General features: G+C 56.7%; 1 protein-coding gene across 3 annotated transcripts; it reads right to left on the bottom strand.

The window, feature by feature from the left end:
* Positions 1–102: 102 nt before the first annotated feature.
* LOC149428170 (uncharacterized) lies at positions 103–10,079 on the bottom strand. 3 transcript variants are annotated; one of them, XM_089667635.1, is made up of 5 exons: positions 9,858–10,079; positions 3,051–3,188; positions 2,955–3,014; positions 1,078–1,144; positions 103–255 (listed from the first exon to the last, which is right to left on the bottom strand). In XM_089667635.1, exons 1-5 carry the CDS (start codon positions 9,906–9,908, stop codon positions 146–148), a joined length of 426 nt encoding a protein of 141 aa, XP_089523761.1. In that variant the 5' UTR covers positions 9,909–10,079; the 3' UTR covers positions 103–145. The 3 variants fall into 3 exon arrangements, with proteins under 3 accessions (XP_089523761.1, XP_089523759.1, XP_089523760.1); XM_089667633.1 differs by having other exon boundaries at positions 104–255; positions 2,955–3,188; positions 9,858–10,048; XM_089667634.1 differs by having other exon boundaries at positions 131–252; positions 2,955–3,188; positions 9,858–10,054.
* Positions 10,080–17,340: the final 7,261 nt, after the last annotated feature.

Raw genomic sequence — 17,340 nt, 5'->3', positions numbered from 1 at the left:
ACTCCAGGCAGGTAGTAGTGTGGTTGGGAGAACTGGAAGTCCCAGCCTACCCAGCAGATCATTCCTGCATCCCTCCAGAGGGTGACACCATGACAGCGCCCTCTATCAGGTGAGTAGGTTGTCACAGGCGGACGTTCTCCGGATCTCATGATTGGTTCCTCACCTCTTCTTCTGCTGCACGTTTCACAGGATGTCCATCTGATTCGCTCTCCTCGCCTTCCTCCTCCTCCTCCTCCTCCTCCTCGTCTCCTTCTACTGGAAGAGGAAAGAGCGAGGTGTGACCATCCCACCAATCACAGGAGAACATCTTAATAAAGCAGCAATGGGCAAACTACGGCCCGCGGAGCGTGATACATTGGCTGTCAGGATGTAGGCGGGGCAGCCAGGATGTAGGCGGGGCAGCGTGACGAACTCCTCTCCTCTCACAGTCCGCCCTGAAGACCGGAACGGCGCGGGGGAACACGGCGAGAGGAACGTGCGGAGCAAAGGTAAGTGAATTGACACAATATGGGGGATGAATTACTATATGGGGGATGAATTACTATATGGGGGATGTATTACTATATGGGGGATGAATTACTATATGGGGGATGAATTACTATATGGGGGATGAATTACTATATGGGGGATGTATTACTATATGGGGGATGAATTACTATATGGGGGATGAATTACTATAGGGGGGATGAATTACTATGGGGGGATGAATTGCTATATGGGGGATGAATTACTATAGGGGATGAATTACTATATGGGGGATGAATTACTATATGGGGGATGAATTACTATAGGGGGGATGGATTACTATAGGGGGGATGGATTACTATAGGGGGGATGGATTACTATGGGTCCAGCCCCCGGGTCCAATATATGAACCCATTGCGGCCCTGAAGTCAAAAAGTTTGCCCACCCCTGCAATAAAGGGACAAAGCAGAACCATTGTGTGAAAGGATCGGCCCAGTGCAGGGCTATGATAGGTCCATTATGTGCTGGGGACGGAAGCTTCCATCAGAGCCTTTCACACAGATAGTTTGCTTTGTGACAGATTTCCTTCACATACAAAGAACACAAAGTTACCTTCATCATCCTCCTCCTCCTCAGCATCCTCGGGGGCCTCTTCCTTGTTTTCTGCGCCATTCTCCTCCTGGAAAGGAAGAAATGTTTACTGATCTGTGTGCCTGAGAGCTCCTCTCCAAGTCTCTTCTACTACAGACACCCGAGTGTCACACACACCTTCACCCACCACAGAAAGAAGACAACTGAAGTCACACTACACCCGGGGAGAGAGGAGCCAGAGAGGAGGCCCGGACGGAGAGGAGAGAGGAGCCAGAGAGGGGGCCCGGACGGAGAGGAGAGAGGAGCCAGAGAGGGGGCCCGGACGGAGAGGAGAGAGGAGCCAGAGAGGGGGCCCGGACGGAGAGGAGCCAGAGAGGGGGCCCGGACGGAGAGGAGCCAGAGAGGGGGCCCGGACGGAGAGGAGCCAGAGAGGGGGCCCGGACGGAGAGGAGCCAGAGAGGGGGCCCGGACGGAGAGGAGCCAGAGAGGGGGCCCGGACGGAGAGGAGCCAGAGAGGGGGCCCGGACGGAGAGGAGCCAGAGAGGGGGCCCGGACGGAGAGGAGCCAGAGAGGGGGCCCGGACGGAGAGGAGCCAGAGAGGGGGCCCGGACGGAGAGGAGAGAGGAGCCAGAGAGGGGGCCCGGACGGAGAGGAGAGAGGAGCCAGAGAGGGGGCCCGGACGGAGAGGAGCCAGAGAGGGGGCCCGGACGGAGAGGAGAGAGGAGCCAGAGAGGGGGCCCGGACGGAGAGGAGAGAGGAGCCTGAGAGGGGGCCCGGACGGAGAGGAGAGAGAAGCCGGGATTGTCAGACAGTGATCTCCGCCATTCATCTCTATGTGATCCAACAACTGACCTGTCCCTTCACCAGAGCGGTAAGTACCCCCAGACATCACACACAGAGGAGCGGTAAGGACTATGGTCACATGACACCGGACTATGGTCACATGACACGCAGGAAACACAATGGAGGAACACATTCACCTCTGTATCTATAAGATTGTGGACAAATGAATATTCCCACTTCCCATCACAGACAGTACATCTAGCAATGAGCTCACAATCTCAGCCGCCCCCCACTAATGTAAACACACAGCAGGTGATGGCATCAGAAAGGACTGTGTGGCCTTTGTTGTGATCTGTGAGGAGGAGTACCGTCATACTGCCGGCATCTACATAGGTTGGGTGGCTGGCTTCCCATCCTCCATATTCTGGCTGGAAATATTTTATTGAAATAAAATCTTGCAACCAGCTTTCATTTTATACAAAAATACAAAAAATAAATAAATACATACAGTATTCAATAAACTGGAAACAAACAAAAACAAGAACAGGACACATCTCCCTAAATCAGATATATACTTTCTACTGAATAATAACGGCCTGTATGGCTTTACTAACTGGGCAGGTAAGAAGCAGAAAAAAAAAGTAAAAAAACATCACCAAGACCCTTATGGCCACTTATCAAGCATTAACTTCACCCTCCCCTTGTAGGGGAAGCAACTTCCTCTAAACAACAACAGCCTTTATGGCTTTAAAAAAAAACACTACTTGTCTACTCAACCAAAGTGAAGGAACCCGGACCTTCAGGGGCACAGAGCCTTTCTTCAAAAAGACTTCTTAGCAAAATCTAGGGGAGTGAATGAAGAGGGAAAACAGGAAAGCAACCTCACCAAGAGATCAACAGATCGCAGCTACAGGTCTGATGTTCCTCCACGCCTCTATCCAGGTCCTCTGCCACAACCTGTCTTTCTCTAGACCCCGAATTTTCCCAACCTCACCAAGGATGTCACACACCACCACCTGAACAGGAAGGACTTTCTCCATATTCTGGCTGGAAGGGCCCTGTAAGGACTACACTTAGCAGCGCCCTCCCCAGTGTACATAAATAGGGTCACTCACGGTTCCGTTCTCCGGTGCCTTCTTCCCGTTCTCCGGCACCTTGTTCTTGTTCTCCGGCACCTTGTTCTCCGGCGCCTTGTTCTTGTTCTCCGGCACCTTGTTCTCCGGCGCCTTGTTCTTGTTCTCCGGCGCCTTGTTCTTGTTCTCCGGCGCCTTGTTCTTGTTCTCCGGCGCCTTGTTCTTGTTCTCCTTCTTCTCCGCTTCCTCTACCACTTCCTTCTTCTCCTTCAGATCCTGGAACCAAGAAAACAATCGAATCAATAAACAATGTGTGCAATCGTGCCAACAGAACGACGTATATACCCCCACAGACACAACGACGTATATACCCCCACAGACCGAACGACGTATATACCCCACAGACACAACGACGTATATACCCCCACAGACACAACGACGTATATACCCCCACAGACCGAACGACGTATATACCCCCACAGACCGAACGACGTATATACCCCCACAGACCGAACGACGTATATACCCCCACAGACCGAACGACGTATATACCCCCACAGACACAACGACGTATATACCCCCACAGACACAACGACGTATATACCCCCACAGACACAACGACGTATATACCCCCACAGACACAACGACGTATATACCCCCACAGACCGAACGACGTATATACCCCCACAGACCGAACGACGTATATACCCCCACAGACCGACGTATATACCCCTACAGAACGATGTATACTCCTCTACAGACAGAACCATGTATACTCCTCTACACAACCATGTGTACTCCTCTACAGAACCATGTGTACTCCTCTACAGAACCATGTGTACTCCTCTACAGAACCATGTGTACTCCTCTACAGAACCATGTGTACTCCTCTACAGAACCATGTGTACTCCTCTACAGAACCATGTGTACTCCTCTACAGAACCATGTGTACTCCTCTACAGAACCATGTGTACTCCTCTACAGAACCATGTGTACTCCTCTACAGAACCATGTGTACTCCTCTACAGAACCATGTGTACTCCTCTACAGAACCATGTGTACTCCTCTCTAACTAATTCTGATCAATGAGTAGATCGGACGGTGCGGGGCAGATCGGAGGGTGTGGGGCAGATCGGACGGTGCGGGGCAGATCGGACGGTGCGGGGCAGGTCGGACGGTGTGGGGCAGGTCGGACGGTGCGGGGCAGGTCGGACGGTGCGGGTCGGAGGGTGTGGGGCAGGTCGGACGGTGCGGGGCAGGTCGGACGGTGCGGGTCGGAGGGTGTGGGGCAGATCGGAGGGTGTGGGGCAGGTCGGAGGGTGCGGGGCAGGTCGGAGGGTGCGGGGCAGGTCGGAGGGTGCGGGGCAGGTCGGAGGGTGCGGGGCAGGTCGGAGGGTGCGGGGCAGGTCGGAGGGTGCGGGGCAGGTCGGAGGGTGCGGGTTGGACGATTTACACTGCAGCACATAAACCATTCTTGTGGCCATAAACGAATCGCAGAGAACAGAGCTGGAGGGGCGGAGAGAGGAAGGGAGGGGCGGAGAAGGGGCGGGGAGTACCTGAACATCTGCCACAGCGAGAGCGTGCACGCGCGCTCCCGTTCCTCCCCCTCCTGGGGCTACCGCGCGGAAAAACAAAGGTGGCCTCGCGCCCCGCGCCACCACCTGGCGGAGAAGTGAGTATGCGCGCGGCTGGAAGCGCGTTACCGCAAGAGAAGGGAATAGGAAAAAAAAGTGCTCCGCCCACTCCTTCCTCCCCCGGGCGCGCGCATCGCCCTTCCCGCCATTTCCCTCCTCCATGTGTTTGATGTAGATAGGAATAGAACGGAGAGGGGGAGGGGAGAGAGAAGGGGGGGGCACAGGTGGGGGAGGGGAGAGAGAAGGGGAGGAGGAGGAGGGGGGGACACAGGTGGGAGAGGGAACATCGCACCGTCATAAATCATGACACCAACACCGCACAGTATGGGGGGGCGACATATATATATATATAAAAAAAACACAGTATGGGGGGGGGCACACACATATATATACAGCACAATATTTCGGGGGCGACACATATATATATATATATATATATATATATATATATATATATATATATATATATATATATATATATATATATACATATACACACACACACACACACAGCACAGTATGGGGGGGCCACACACACACACACATATATATATATATATAGCACAGTATGGGGGGGGCACATATATATATACAGCACAGTATGGGGGGGGCCACACACATATATATATATATAGCACAGTATGGGGGGGCCACACACATATATATATATATAGCACAGTATGGGGGGGCCACACACATATATATATATATAGCACAGTATGGGGGGGCACACACATATATATATAGCACAGTATGGGGGGGGCCACATATATATATATATATATATACAGCACAGTATGGGGGGGGCCACATATATATATATATATATATATATAGCACAGTATGGGGGGGCCACATATATATATATATATACACAGCACCGTATGGGGGGGCCACATATATATATATACACAACACAGTATGGGGGGGCCACATATATATATATACACAGCACAGTATGGGGGGGCCACACACATATATATATATACAGCACAGTATGGGGGGGCCACATATATATATATATATATATATATATACACACAGCACCGTATGGGGGGGCCACATATATATATATACAACACAGTATGGGGGGGCCACATATATATATACACAGCACAGTATGGGGGGGCCACATATATATATACACAGCACAGTATGGGGGGGCCCACATATACATATATACAGCACAGTATGGGGGGGCCACATATATATATACAGCACAGTATGGGGGGGCCACACATATACATATATACAGCACAGTATGGGGGGGCCACATATATATATATACAGCACAGTATGGGGGGGCCCACATATACATATATACAGCACAGTATGGGGGGGCCACATATATATATATACAGCACAGTATGGGGGGGCCACACACATATATATATATACAGCACAGTATGGGGGGGGCCACACACATATACATATATACAGCACAGTATGGGGGGCCACATATATATACACAGCACAGTATGGGGGGGCCACATATATATATATATATACACAGCACAGTATGGGGGGGCCACATATATATATACAGCACAGTATGGGGGGGCCACATATATATATACAGCACAGTATGGGGGGGCCACATATATATATACAGCACAGTATGGGGGGGGCCACATATATATATACACAGCACAGTATGGGGGGGCCACACATATACATATATACAGCACAGTATGGGGGGGCCACATATATATATATACAGCACAGTATGGGGGGGCCACATATATATATATATACAGCACAGTATGGGGGGGGCACATATATATATATATAGCACAGTATGGGGGGGCCACATATACATATATACAGCACAGTATGGGGGGGCCACACACATATATATATACAGCACAGTATGGGGGGGCCCACATATATATATACACAGCACAGTATGGGGGGGCCACACACATATACATATATACACAGCACAGTATGGGGGGGCCACATATATATATACAGCACAGTATGGGGGGGGCCACATATATATATATATACAGCACAGTATGGGGGGGCCACAAATATATATATATATACACAGCACAGTATGGGGGGGCCACATATATATATACAGCACAGTATGGGGGGGGCCACATATATATATACAGCACAGTATGGGGGGGCCACATATATATATATACAGCACAGTATGGGGGGGGCCACATATATATATACAGCACAGTATGGGGGGGGGCCACATATATATATACAGCACAGTATGGGGGGGGGCCACATATATATATACAGCACAGTATGGGGGGGCCACATATATATATACAGCACAGTATGGGGGGCCCACATATATATATATATACAGCACAGTATGGGGGGGCCACATATATATATACAGCACAGTATGGGGGGGCCACATATATATATACAGCACAGTATGGGGGGGGCCACATATATATATATATACAGCACAGTATGGGGGGGCACATATATATATATACAGCACAGTATGGGGGGGGCCACATATACATATATACAGCACAGTATGGGGGGGCCACATATACATATATACAGCACAGTATGGGGGGGGCCACATATATATATATATACAGCACAGTATGGGGGGGCCACATATATATATACAGCACAGTATGGGGGGGCCACATATACATATATACAGCACAGTATGGGGGGGGCCACATATATATATATACAGCACAGTATGGGGGGGCCACATATATATACACAGCACAGTATGGGGGGCCACACATATATACAGCACAGTATGGGGGGGCCACATATATATATATACAGCACAGTATGGGGGGGGGCACATATATATATATACAGCACAGTATGGGGGGGGCACATATATATATATACAGCACAGTATGGGGGGGGGCACATATATATATATATATACAGCACAGTATGGGGGGGGCACATATATATATATATACAGCACAGTATGGGGGGGGCACATATATATATATATATACAGCACAGTATGGGGGGGCCACATATATATATACAGCACAGTATGGGGGGGCCACATATATATATACAGCACAGTATGGGGGGGGCCACATATATATATATACAGCACAGTATGGGGGGCCACATATATATATACAGCACAGTATGGGGGGGCCACACATATATACAGCACAGTATGGGGGGGCCACATATATATATATACAGCACAGTATGGGGGGGGCCACATATATATATATACAGCACAGTATGGGGGGGCCACATATATATATATATATACAGCACAGTATGGGGGGGCCACATATATATATATATATACAGCACAGTATGGGGGGGCCACATATATATATACAGCACAGTATGGGGGGGGCACATATATATATATACAGCACAGTATGGGGGGGCCACATATATATATATACAGCACAGTATGGGGGGGCGATATGAGAGGTCCCTCCGCCCCGGTATAGGAGAGCGCCCGCCCCGGGGGGTACCGGACCCTTCGGTATGGGGGGGGGATATACACTCTCCGGTATATGATCACCGAATGGATTTGCCCCGGGGAATGGGTACCGAACTCCTCCGCCCCGGAATATATCCCCCCCCCCCCCGGTGTGTGGATACCCCCCCCTGTCCCGGAGGGTTCGGCGTTCTACATGGAGAGTCCGCGGATCCCCGGAGGAGCCGAACCGTCCCGGCCGGAGATCCACCTCCGAACATCGGGGGGGTCTCCCCTCACACTCGGTCCCGGGGGGTCTCCTCTCACACTCGGTCCCGGGGGGGGGGGGTCTCTCTCTCCTCACACTCGGTCCCGGGGGGTCTCCTCTCACACTCGGTCCCGGGGGGGGGGGGGTCTCTCCTCACACTCGGTCCCGGGGGGGGGGGGGTCTCTCCTCACACTCGGTCCCGGGGGGGGGGGGGGTCTCTCCTCACACTCGGTCCCGGGGGGGGGGGGGGGGGTCTCTCCTCACACTCGGTCCCGGGGGGGGGGGTCTCTCTCCTCACACTCGGTCCCGGGGGGGGGGGTCTCTCTCCCCTCACACTCGGTCCCGGGGGGGGGTCTCTCTCCCCTCACACTCGGTCCCGGGGGGGGGGTCTCTCTCCCCTCACACTCGGTCCCGGGGGGGGGGGGTCTCTCTCCCCTCACACTCGGTCCCGGGGGGGGGGGGGTCTCTCTCCCCTCACACTCGGTCCCGGGGGGGGGGTCTCTCTCCTCACACACTCGGTCCCGGGGGGGGGGTCTCTCTCCCCTCACACTCGGTCCCGGGGGGGGGGGGGTCTCTCTCCTCACACTCGGTCCCGGGGGGGGTCTCTCTCCTCACACTCGGTCCCGGGGGGGGTCTCTCTCCTCACACTCGGTCCCGGGGGGGGGGTCTCTCCCCTCACACTCGGTCCGGGGGGGGGGGTCTCTCCCCTCACACTCGGTCCGGGGGGGGGGGTCTCTCCCCTCACACTCGGTCCCGGGGGGGTCTCTCTCCTCACACACTCGGTCCCGGGGGGGTCTCTCTCTCCTCACACTCGGTCCCGGGGGGGTCTCTCTCCTCACACACTCGGTCCCGGGGGGGTCTCTCTCTCCTCACACTCGGTCCCGGGGGGGTCTCTCTCCTCACACTCGGTCCGGGGGGGGGGTCTCTCTCCTCACACACTCGGTCCCGGGGGGGGGGGGTCTCTCTCCTCACACACTCGGTCCCGGGGGGGGTCTCTCCTCACACTCGGTCCCGGGGGGGGGGGGGGTCTCTCTCTCCTCACACTCGGTCCCGGGGGGGTCTCTCTCCCCTCACACTCGGTCCGGGGGGGGGTCTCTCTCCTCACACACTCGGTCCCGGGGGGGTCTCTCTCCTCACACACTCGGTCCCGGGGGGGTCTCTCTCCTCACACACTCGGTCCCGGGGGGGTCTCTCTCCTCACACACTCGGTCCCGGGGGGGTCTCTCTCCTCACACACTCGGTCCCGGGGGGGTCTCTCTCCTCACACACTCGGTCCCGGGGGGGTCTCTCTCCTCACACACTCGGTCCCGGGGGGGTCTCTCTCCTCACACACTCGGTCCCGGGGGGGGTCTCTCTCTCCTCACACTCGGTCCCGGGGGGGGGTCTCTCTCTCCTCACACTCGGTCCCGGGGGGGGGTCTCTCTCTCCTCACACTCGGTCCCGGGGGGGTCTCTCTCCTCACACTCGGTCCCGGGGGGGTCTCTCTCTCCTCACACTCGGTCCCGGGGGGGGGGGTCTCTCTCCTCTCACTCGGTCACCTCACACAATTCTCCCGGTTTCCCGCCTCTCTCACCTGACAGGAATCCCTCTCCTCCCGCCACCACAGAACAATGGGGGGTCCGGGGGGGGGGGTGTCTCGGACTTACCTTGGCGGTGGGGACCTCGGCGGGGGCGGTGACAACCTCGGTATCGGCCATAGTTCCCGGCGCAGCGGAGAGAAGAATAGATGGCGGAGGAGGCGAAAGATAAAAATCCAACCGAGTGTGAGGAGAGGAATGAAACCTCCGGAGCGCCGAGAGAGAACTAAATACGAACTCCGGCGGGGCGGGGATATGCAGATATCGTCCCTTCTCATTGGCTGGCACAGGGCCCCTGCTCGGAGCCAGTTGGGGTAAATGGCCGTCTGTTAGGGCTCCTGGACCCGCCCCCGTGAAGTTGCCTTGGCGCTGCGAGCCCGATTGGTCAAAATGAAAAAGGGGATTCCCCGCCCCCCTGTGTTCCCGGAGTCCCTGTTCAGTTGGAAAGAGAGGAGATGCTCGGGGGCTCTGATTGGCTGAACGTTAGAGACCCGCCGCCCACTTGTCATCATCAGGAGGATGGTTAGTGGCTGGTACCCCGAGCTCCCTCCTCCGCTCCTCATTGGCCGGTACCCCGAGCTCCCTCCTCCGCTCCTCATTGGCCGGTACCCCGAGCTCCCTCCTCCGCTCCTCATTGGCCGGTACCCCGAGCTCCCTCCTCCGCTCCTCATTGGCCGGTACCCCGAGATCCCTCCTCCGCTCCTCATTGCCCAGGTAGGGCTGCTGTTAGAAATCATGGGGCCCTGTACAGCCTACCTGATGGGGCCCCCAAACCCCGCCTCTGACATCACACCCTAAGGTGGGGAAAGAGGTTGGGGAGGGAGGGTGAGAGGAAGAGATGAGAGTAATAGGGGGGTGAAAGAGAGAAGGGGGGGGAGAGAAAGAGAGAGGGGGGGTGAGGGGATGAGAGAGAGTGAGAGGGGGGGGGATGAGAGAGGGGGGAGAGAGAGTGAGAGGGGGGGGATGAGAGAGGGGGGAGAGAGAGTGAGAGGATGAGAGAGGGGGGAGAGAGAGAGTGAGGGGATGAGAGAGGGGGGAGAGAGTGAGGGGATGAGAGAGGGGGGAGAGAGAGAGTGAGGGGATGAGAGAGGGGGGAGAGAGAGAGTGAGGGGATGGGAGAGAGAGAGGGGATGAGAGAGGGGGGAGAGAGAGAGTGAGGGGATGAGAGAGGGGGGAGAGAGAGAGTGAGGGGATGAGAGAGGGGGGAGAGAGAGAGTGAGGGGATGAGAGAGGGGGGAGAGAGAGAGTGAGGGGATGGGAGAGAGGGGGGAGAGAGTGAGGGGATGAGAGAGGGGGGAGAGAGAGAGTGAGGGGATGAGAGAGGGGGGAGAGAGAGAGTGAGGGGATGAGAGAGGGGGGAGAGAGAGAGTGAGGGGATGAGAGAGAGTGAAGGGATGAGAGAGGGGGGAGAGAGAGAGAGAGCGAAGAGGCAGAACAGTGATCACAGTGAGCTGAGGGGCGGGGCGGTGAGTGGAGGGGCGGGGCTTGTAATGCATGGCTCTCTAGGACTGCTCAGAGAAGCGCCGCTCTGTAGGAATGTTTGATGGAGTATGAAGAGGGCCCCACAACGGGTAGAGGTGCAGTGACAGCCTCACATGGGGCCCCTGGAACAAATGGTCTGCCCCTGTATGAAACATGTACTGGCTGGGCCCTCTTTTTAATTGATGGGTCCGGGCTCCCTCTTTATCGGTGGCCCTGACCCCAAGCTCCCTCCTCAGCTCCTCATTGGCTGGTATCCCGGGCTCCCTCCTCAGCTCCTCATTGGCTGGTACCCCGGGCTCCCTCCTCTGCTCCTCATTGGCTGGTGCCCAGGGCTCCCTCCTCAGCTCCTCATTGGCTGGTACCCTGGGCTCCCTCCTCAGCTCCTCATTGGCTGGTGCCCAGGGCTCCCTCCTCAGCTCCTCATTGGCTGGTACCCTGGGCTCCCTCCTCTGCTCCTCATTGGCTGGTGCCCAGGGCTCCCTCCTCAGCTCCTCATTGGCTGGTACCCTGGGCTCCCTCCTCTGCTCCTCATTGGCTGGTGCCCAGGGCTCCCTCCTCAGCTCCTCATTGGCTGGTACCCTGGGCTCCCTCCTCTGCTCCTCATTGGCTGGTGCCCAGGGCTCCCTCCTCAGCTCCTCATTGGCTGGTGCAGCGGGCTCTCTCCTCTGCTCCTCATTGGCTGGTTCCCCGGGCTCCTTCCTCACCTCGCTCATTGGCTGGTACCCCGGGCTCCCTTCTCCACTCTTCATTGGCTGGTACACGGGCTCCGTCCTCAGCTCCTCATTGGCTGGTACCCCGAGCTCCTTCCTCTGTTCTTCATTGGCTGGTACACGGGCTCCTTCCTCAGCTCCTCATTGGCTGTTACCCCGGGCTCCCTCCTCTGCTCCTCATTGGCTGGTGCCCAGGGCTCCCTCCTCAGCTCCTCATTGGCTGGTACCCTGGGCTCCCTCCTCTGCTCCTCATTGGCTGGTGCCCAGGGCTCTCTCCTCCGCTCCTCATTGGCTGGTACCCTGGGCTCCCTCCTCTGCTCCTCATTGGCTGGTGCCCAGGGCTCTCTCCTCAGCTCCTCATTGGCTGGTTCCCCGGGCTCCTTCCTCAGCTCGCTCATTGGCTAGTACCCCGGGCTCCCTTCTCCACTCCTCATTGGCTGGTACCCCGAGCTCCTTCCTCTGTTCTTCATTGGCTGGTACACGGGCTCCCTCCTCAGCTCTTCATTGGCTGGTACCCCGGGCTCCTTCCTCAGCTCCTCATTGGCTGGTACCCTGGGCTTCTTCCTCAGCTCCTCATTGGCTGGTACCCCGGGCTCCTTCCTCAGCTCCTCATTGGCTGGTACCCCGGGCTCCCTCCTCCGTTCCTCATTGGCTGGTACCCCGGGCTCCCTCCTCCGTTTCTCATTGGCTGGTACCCCGGTCTCCCTCCACCGCTCCTTATTGGCTGGTACCCCGGTCTCCCTCCTCAGCTCCTCATTGGCTGGTGCCCCGGACTCCCTCCTCCACTCCTCATTGGCTGGTACCCCGGGCTCCCTCCTCAGCTCCTCATTGGCTGGTGCCCCGGGCTCCCTCCTCCGCTCCTCATTGGCTGGTACCCCGGGCTCCCTCCTCCGCTCCTCATTGGCTGGTACCCCGGGCTCCCTCCTCCGCTCCTCATTGGCTGGTACCCCGGTCTCCCTCCTCCGCTCCTCATTGGCTGGTACCCCGAGCTCCCTCCTCCGCTCCTCATTGGCTGGTACCCCGGTCTCCCTCCTCCGTTCCTCATTGGCTGGTACCCCGGTCTCCCTCCTCCGCTCCTCATCGGCTGGTACCCCGGTCTCCCTCCTCCGCTCCTCATTGGCTGGTACCCCGAGCTCCCTCCTCCGCTCCCCAATAGCTGATTTAATTCCTGTCTGCACTGTTATCAGCTCTGACCAATCCTCCTTTGTGGACTATAGAACCCCTTCCCCCTGTTAGTAAATAAAGATGAGGTGGGGGTTGGGGTTCCATAGCCCTGTCCTAGGGCGACAACCCCCCCCCCTCCCAGAGATACAGTACAGGAAGTGTTGTCACCCAAGGATAGGAAGTGGATCACTGGAGAGATGAATGCAGCCTCTCCCCCTCCTCCCTGGATGGGGATATAGGATGACATGTGGGGTGTATGCAGCATATTCTATATACTGGACAGGGAATGGCTGAATCCATTCAGGAGCAGGGCAGCCCCCACCCCTCCACTGAATAAATATACGTATAATAATCAGGCTGAGTTTGCTATGATGCAGATTGTAGAGATAACCCCATGACTGTGAGAGGACCAGGCCCTGAAGCACCAAACAATGACACTTCCCCCACCATGCTTCACAGTTGGTACGATGTTCTTCTGAAATACTGTGTTAGTGGTTGCCAATCATGTCTACGGTTACTGTGACCAGAATCAGGGTCATGTTTACCGCAAGGCAAACAAGACATTTGCTTAGGGTGGAAGTTTTCAGGGGGGCAGCTGCATTTTTCAGGGGGGCAGCGCTGTCCCCTGGAAGAAGGGATGGAAGAAGGAACACATGCAGTATGGGGACCAGGTGGGATCTGAGAGAGGCTGCGGGCTGCTTGATGGTGTATGCAGAGCCCGACTCTTATTCCCGGGGATGTCCAGAGCTGTGAAGGTGAGTGTCTTTTTTCTCTCACTGGGATGGGGGGGTGGCCAGTGTATGGGGGGCGATGGTAGTAGCAGGCTCTCTCAGGTGGGGGCTGGGGTGTTGTTCAAGGTCAGGCTTTGTTCGTGGGGGAGGGGGGTGTTGGTCGGTGTCAGGGTCTCTCTGTGGGGGAGGGGGGTGTTGGTCGGTGTCAGGGTCTCTCTGTGGGGGCGGGGGGTTGGTCGGTGTCAGGGTCTCTCTGTGGGGGCGGGGGGTTGGTCGGTGTCAGGGTCTCACTGTGGGGGAGGGGTGTGTTGGTCGGTGTCAGGGTCTCTCTGTGGGGGAGGGGGGTGTTGGTCGGTGTCAGGGTCTCTCTGTGGGGGCGGGGGGTTGGTCGGTGTCAGGGTCTCACTGTGGGGGAGGGGTGTGTTGGTCGGTGTCAGGGTCTCTCTGTGGGGGAGGGGGGTGTTGGCCGGTGTCAGGGTCTCTCTGTGGGGGCGGGGGGTTGGTTGGTGTCAGGGTCTCTCTGTGGGGGCGGGGGGTTGGTTGGTGTCAGGGTCTCTCTGTGGGGGAGGGGGGTGTTGGTTGGTGTCAGGGTCTCTCTGTGGGGGAGGGGGGTGTTGGTCGGTGTCAGGGTCTCTCTGTGGGGGAGGGGGGTGTTGGTCGGTGTCAGGGTCTCTCTGTGGGGGCGGGGGGTTGGTCGGTGTCAGGGTCTCTCTGTGGGGGAGGGGGGTGTTGGTCGGTGTCAGGGTCTCTCTGTGGGGGCGGGGGGTTGGTCGGTGTCAGGGTCTCTCTGTGGGGGCGGGGGTTGGTTGGTGTCAGGGTCTCTCTGTGGGGGAGGGGGGTGTTGGTCGGTGTCAGGGTCTCTCTGTGGGGGAGGGGGGTGTTGGTCGGTGTCAGGGTCTCTCTGTGGGGGCGGGGGTTGGTCGGTGTCAGGGTCTCTCTGTGGGGGCGGGGTGTTGGTCGGTGTCAGGGTCTCTCTGTGGGGGAGGGGGGTGTTGGTCGGTGTCAGGGTCTCTCTGTGGGGGCGGGGGGTTGGTCCGTGTCAGGGTCTCTCTGTGGGGGAGGGGGGTGTTGGTCGGTGTCAGGGTCTCTCTGTGGGGGAGGGGGGTGTTGGTCGGTGTCAGGGTCTCTCTGTGGGGGCGGGGGGTTGGTCGGTGTCAGGGTCTCTCTGTGGGGGAGGGGGGTGTTGGTCGGTGTCAGGGTCTCTCTGTGGGGGAGGGGGGTGTTGGTCGGTGTCAGGGTCTCTCTGTGGGGGAGGGGGGTGTTGGTCGGTGTCAGGGTCTCTCTGTGGGGGAGGGGGGTTGGTCGGTGTCAGGGTCTCTCTGTGGGGGAGGGGGGTGTTGGTCGGTGTCAGGGTCTCTCTGTGGGGGCGGGGTGTTGGTCGGTGTCAGGGTCTCTCTGTGGGGGAGGGGGGTGTTGGTCGGTGTCAGGGTCTCTCTGTGGGGGCGGGGGGTTGGTCGGTGTCAGGGTCTCTCTGTGGGGGAGGGGGGTGTTGGTCGGTGTCAGGGTCTCTCTGTGGGGGCGGGGTGTTGGTCGGTGTCAGGGTCTCTCTGTAGGGGCGGGGGGTTGGTCGGTGTCAGGGTCTCTCTGTGGGGGAGGGGGGTGTTGGTCGGTGTCAGGGTCTCTCTGTGGGGGCGGGGTGTTGGTCGGTGTCAGGGTCTCTCTGTGGGGGAGGGGGGTGTTGGTCGGTGTCAGGGTCTCTCTGTGGGGGCGGGGGTTGGTCGGTGTCAGGGTCTCTCTGTGGGGGCGGGGGTTGGTCGGTGTCAGGGTCTCTCTGTGGGGGAGAGGGGTGTTGGTCGGTGTCAGGGTCTCTCTGTGGGGGAGGGGGGTGTTGGTCGGTGTCAGGGTCTCTCTGTGGGGGCAGCATGGAACCTAACTACCCCACTGAGCAGAATGTTCGGTCTGCGATGGCTCCTTTGATCGTTCTGGAAGGTCGGCTCTTCATCTAGATGTTCGCTGGCCAGCCAGGTTCTCCTCCAATGTCCATTGCGGAGGCTTTTCCCCAACTCTCCTCCCCCGATGGGTGCATCGATCTCGGATTGAACTTCGACCCCCAACTGTTCCAAGAGTTGCCAGAACACATTTCCTTCTGCAAGTCACCTGTGACATCCCTGCGACTGAACATCGTGCAATCTTTGTGCAATTTCAGTGCGATTTCTGAAGACTTTATTGCGCCATTCATGAGATGCGATTTCAGGTGCAATTTCAATTTGCAAAATCGCATCAGTATGACCGGCACTAAGATGGCAATTAGTCACCAATCACAGCGCTGCGATTTAAAATTGTGATATTTGTGTGCAATTTCTGAGGCTTTATTGTGAGGGGGGCGAGAGAGAGAGAAAAGGGGGTGGGAGAGAGGGGGGTGGGAGAGAGGGGGGCGAGAGAGGGGGGCGAGAGAGAGAGAGAAAAGGGGGTGGGAGAGAGGGGGGGTGAGAGAGAGAGGGGTTGGGAGAGAGGGGGGCGAGAGAGAGAGAAAAGGGGGTGGGAGAGAGGGGTGTGAGAGAGAGAGGGGGTGGGAGAGAGGGGGGCGAGAGAGAGAGAAAAGGGGGTAGGAGAGAGGGGGGCGAGAGAGAGAGAAAAGGGGGTGGGAGAGAAGGGGATGAGAGAGAGAGAAAAGGGGGTGGGAGAGAGGGGGATGAGAGAGAGAGAAAAAGGGGTGGGAGAGAGGGGGGGGTGAGAGAGAGAGGGGGGCGAGAGAGAGAGAAAAGGGGGTGGGAGAGAGGGGGGGTGAGAGAGAGAGGGGGTGGGAGAGAGGGGGGCGAGAGAGAGAGAAAAGGGGGTGGGAGAGAGGGGGGCGAGAGAGAGAGAAAAGGGGGTGGGAGAGAGGGGGGCGAGAGAGAGAGAAAAGGGGGTGGGAGAGAGGGGGGCGAGAGAGAGAGAAAAGGGGGTGGGAGAGAGGGGGGTGAGAGAGAGAGAAAAAGGGGGTGGGAGAGAGAGAAAAGGGGGTGAGAGAGATTGGGTGAGAAAGTGAGGGGGTGAGAGAGAGGGGGATGAGAGAGAGAGAGGGGGTGAGAGAGGGGGGGGTAGAGAAGGGGGTGAGAGAGAAGATGGGTAAGAGAGCCCCCCCCCCCTCATTACATCACAGTCAGCAGCATTGCCCTTTACATCAGGTTCCGCCAGTCAATGATACATTGTATACGTACAGGACCCAGTCTATGATACATTGTATACGTACAGGACCCAGTCTATGATACATTGTATACGTACAGGATCCAGTCTATGATACATTGTATACATACAGGACGCAGTCTATGATACATTGTATACATACAGGATCCAGTCTATGATACATTGTATACATACAGGACCCAGTCTATGATACATTGTATACATACAGGACCCAGTCTATGATACATTGTATACATACAGGACGCAGTCTATGATACATTGTATACATACAGGATCCAGTCTATGATACATTGTATACATACAGGACCCAGTCTATGATACATTGTATACATACAGGAC

The sequence above is a fragment of the Staurois parvus genome, unplaced genomic scaffold (genome assembly GCF_062004578.1).
Source record: "Staurois parvus isolate SC_StPar_1 unplaced genomic scaffold, SC_StPar_1.0 ptg003443l, whole genome shotgun sequence".
NCBI lineage: Eukaryota > Metazoa > Chordata > Amphibia > Anura > Ranidae > Staurois > Staurois parvus.
Note: the sequence above shows the minus strand (reverse complement) of the source record. Positions and strands in the feature narration are given on the sequence as shown.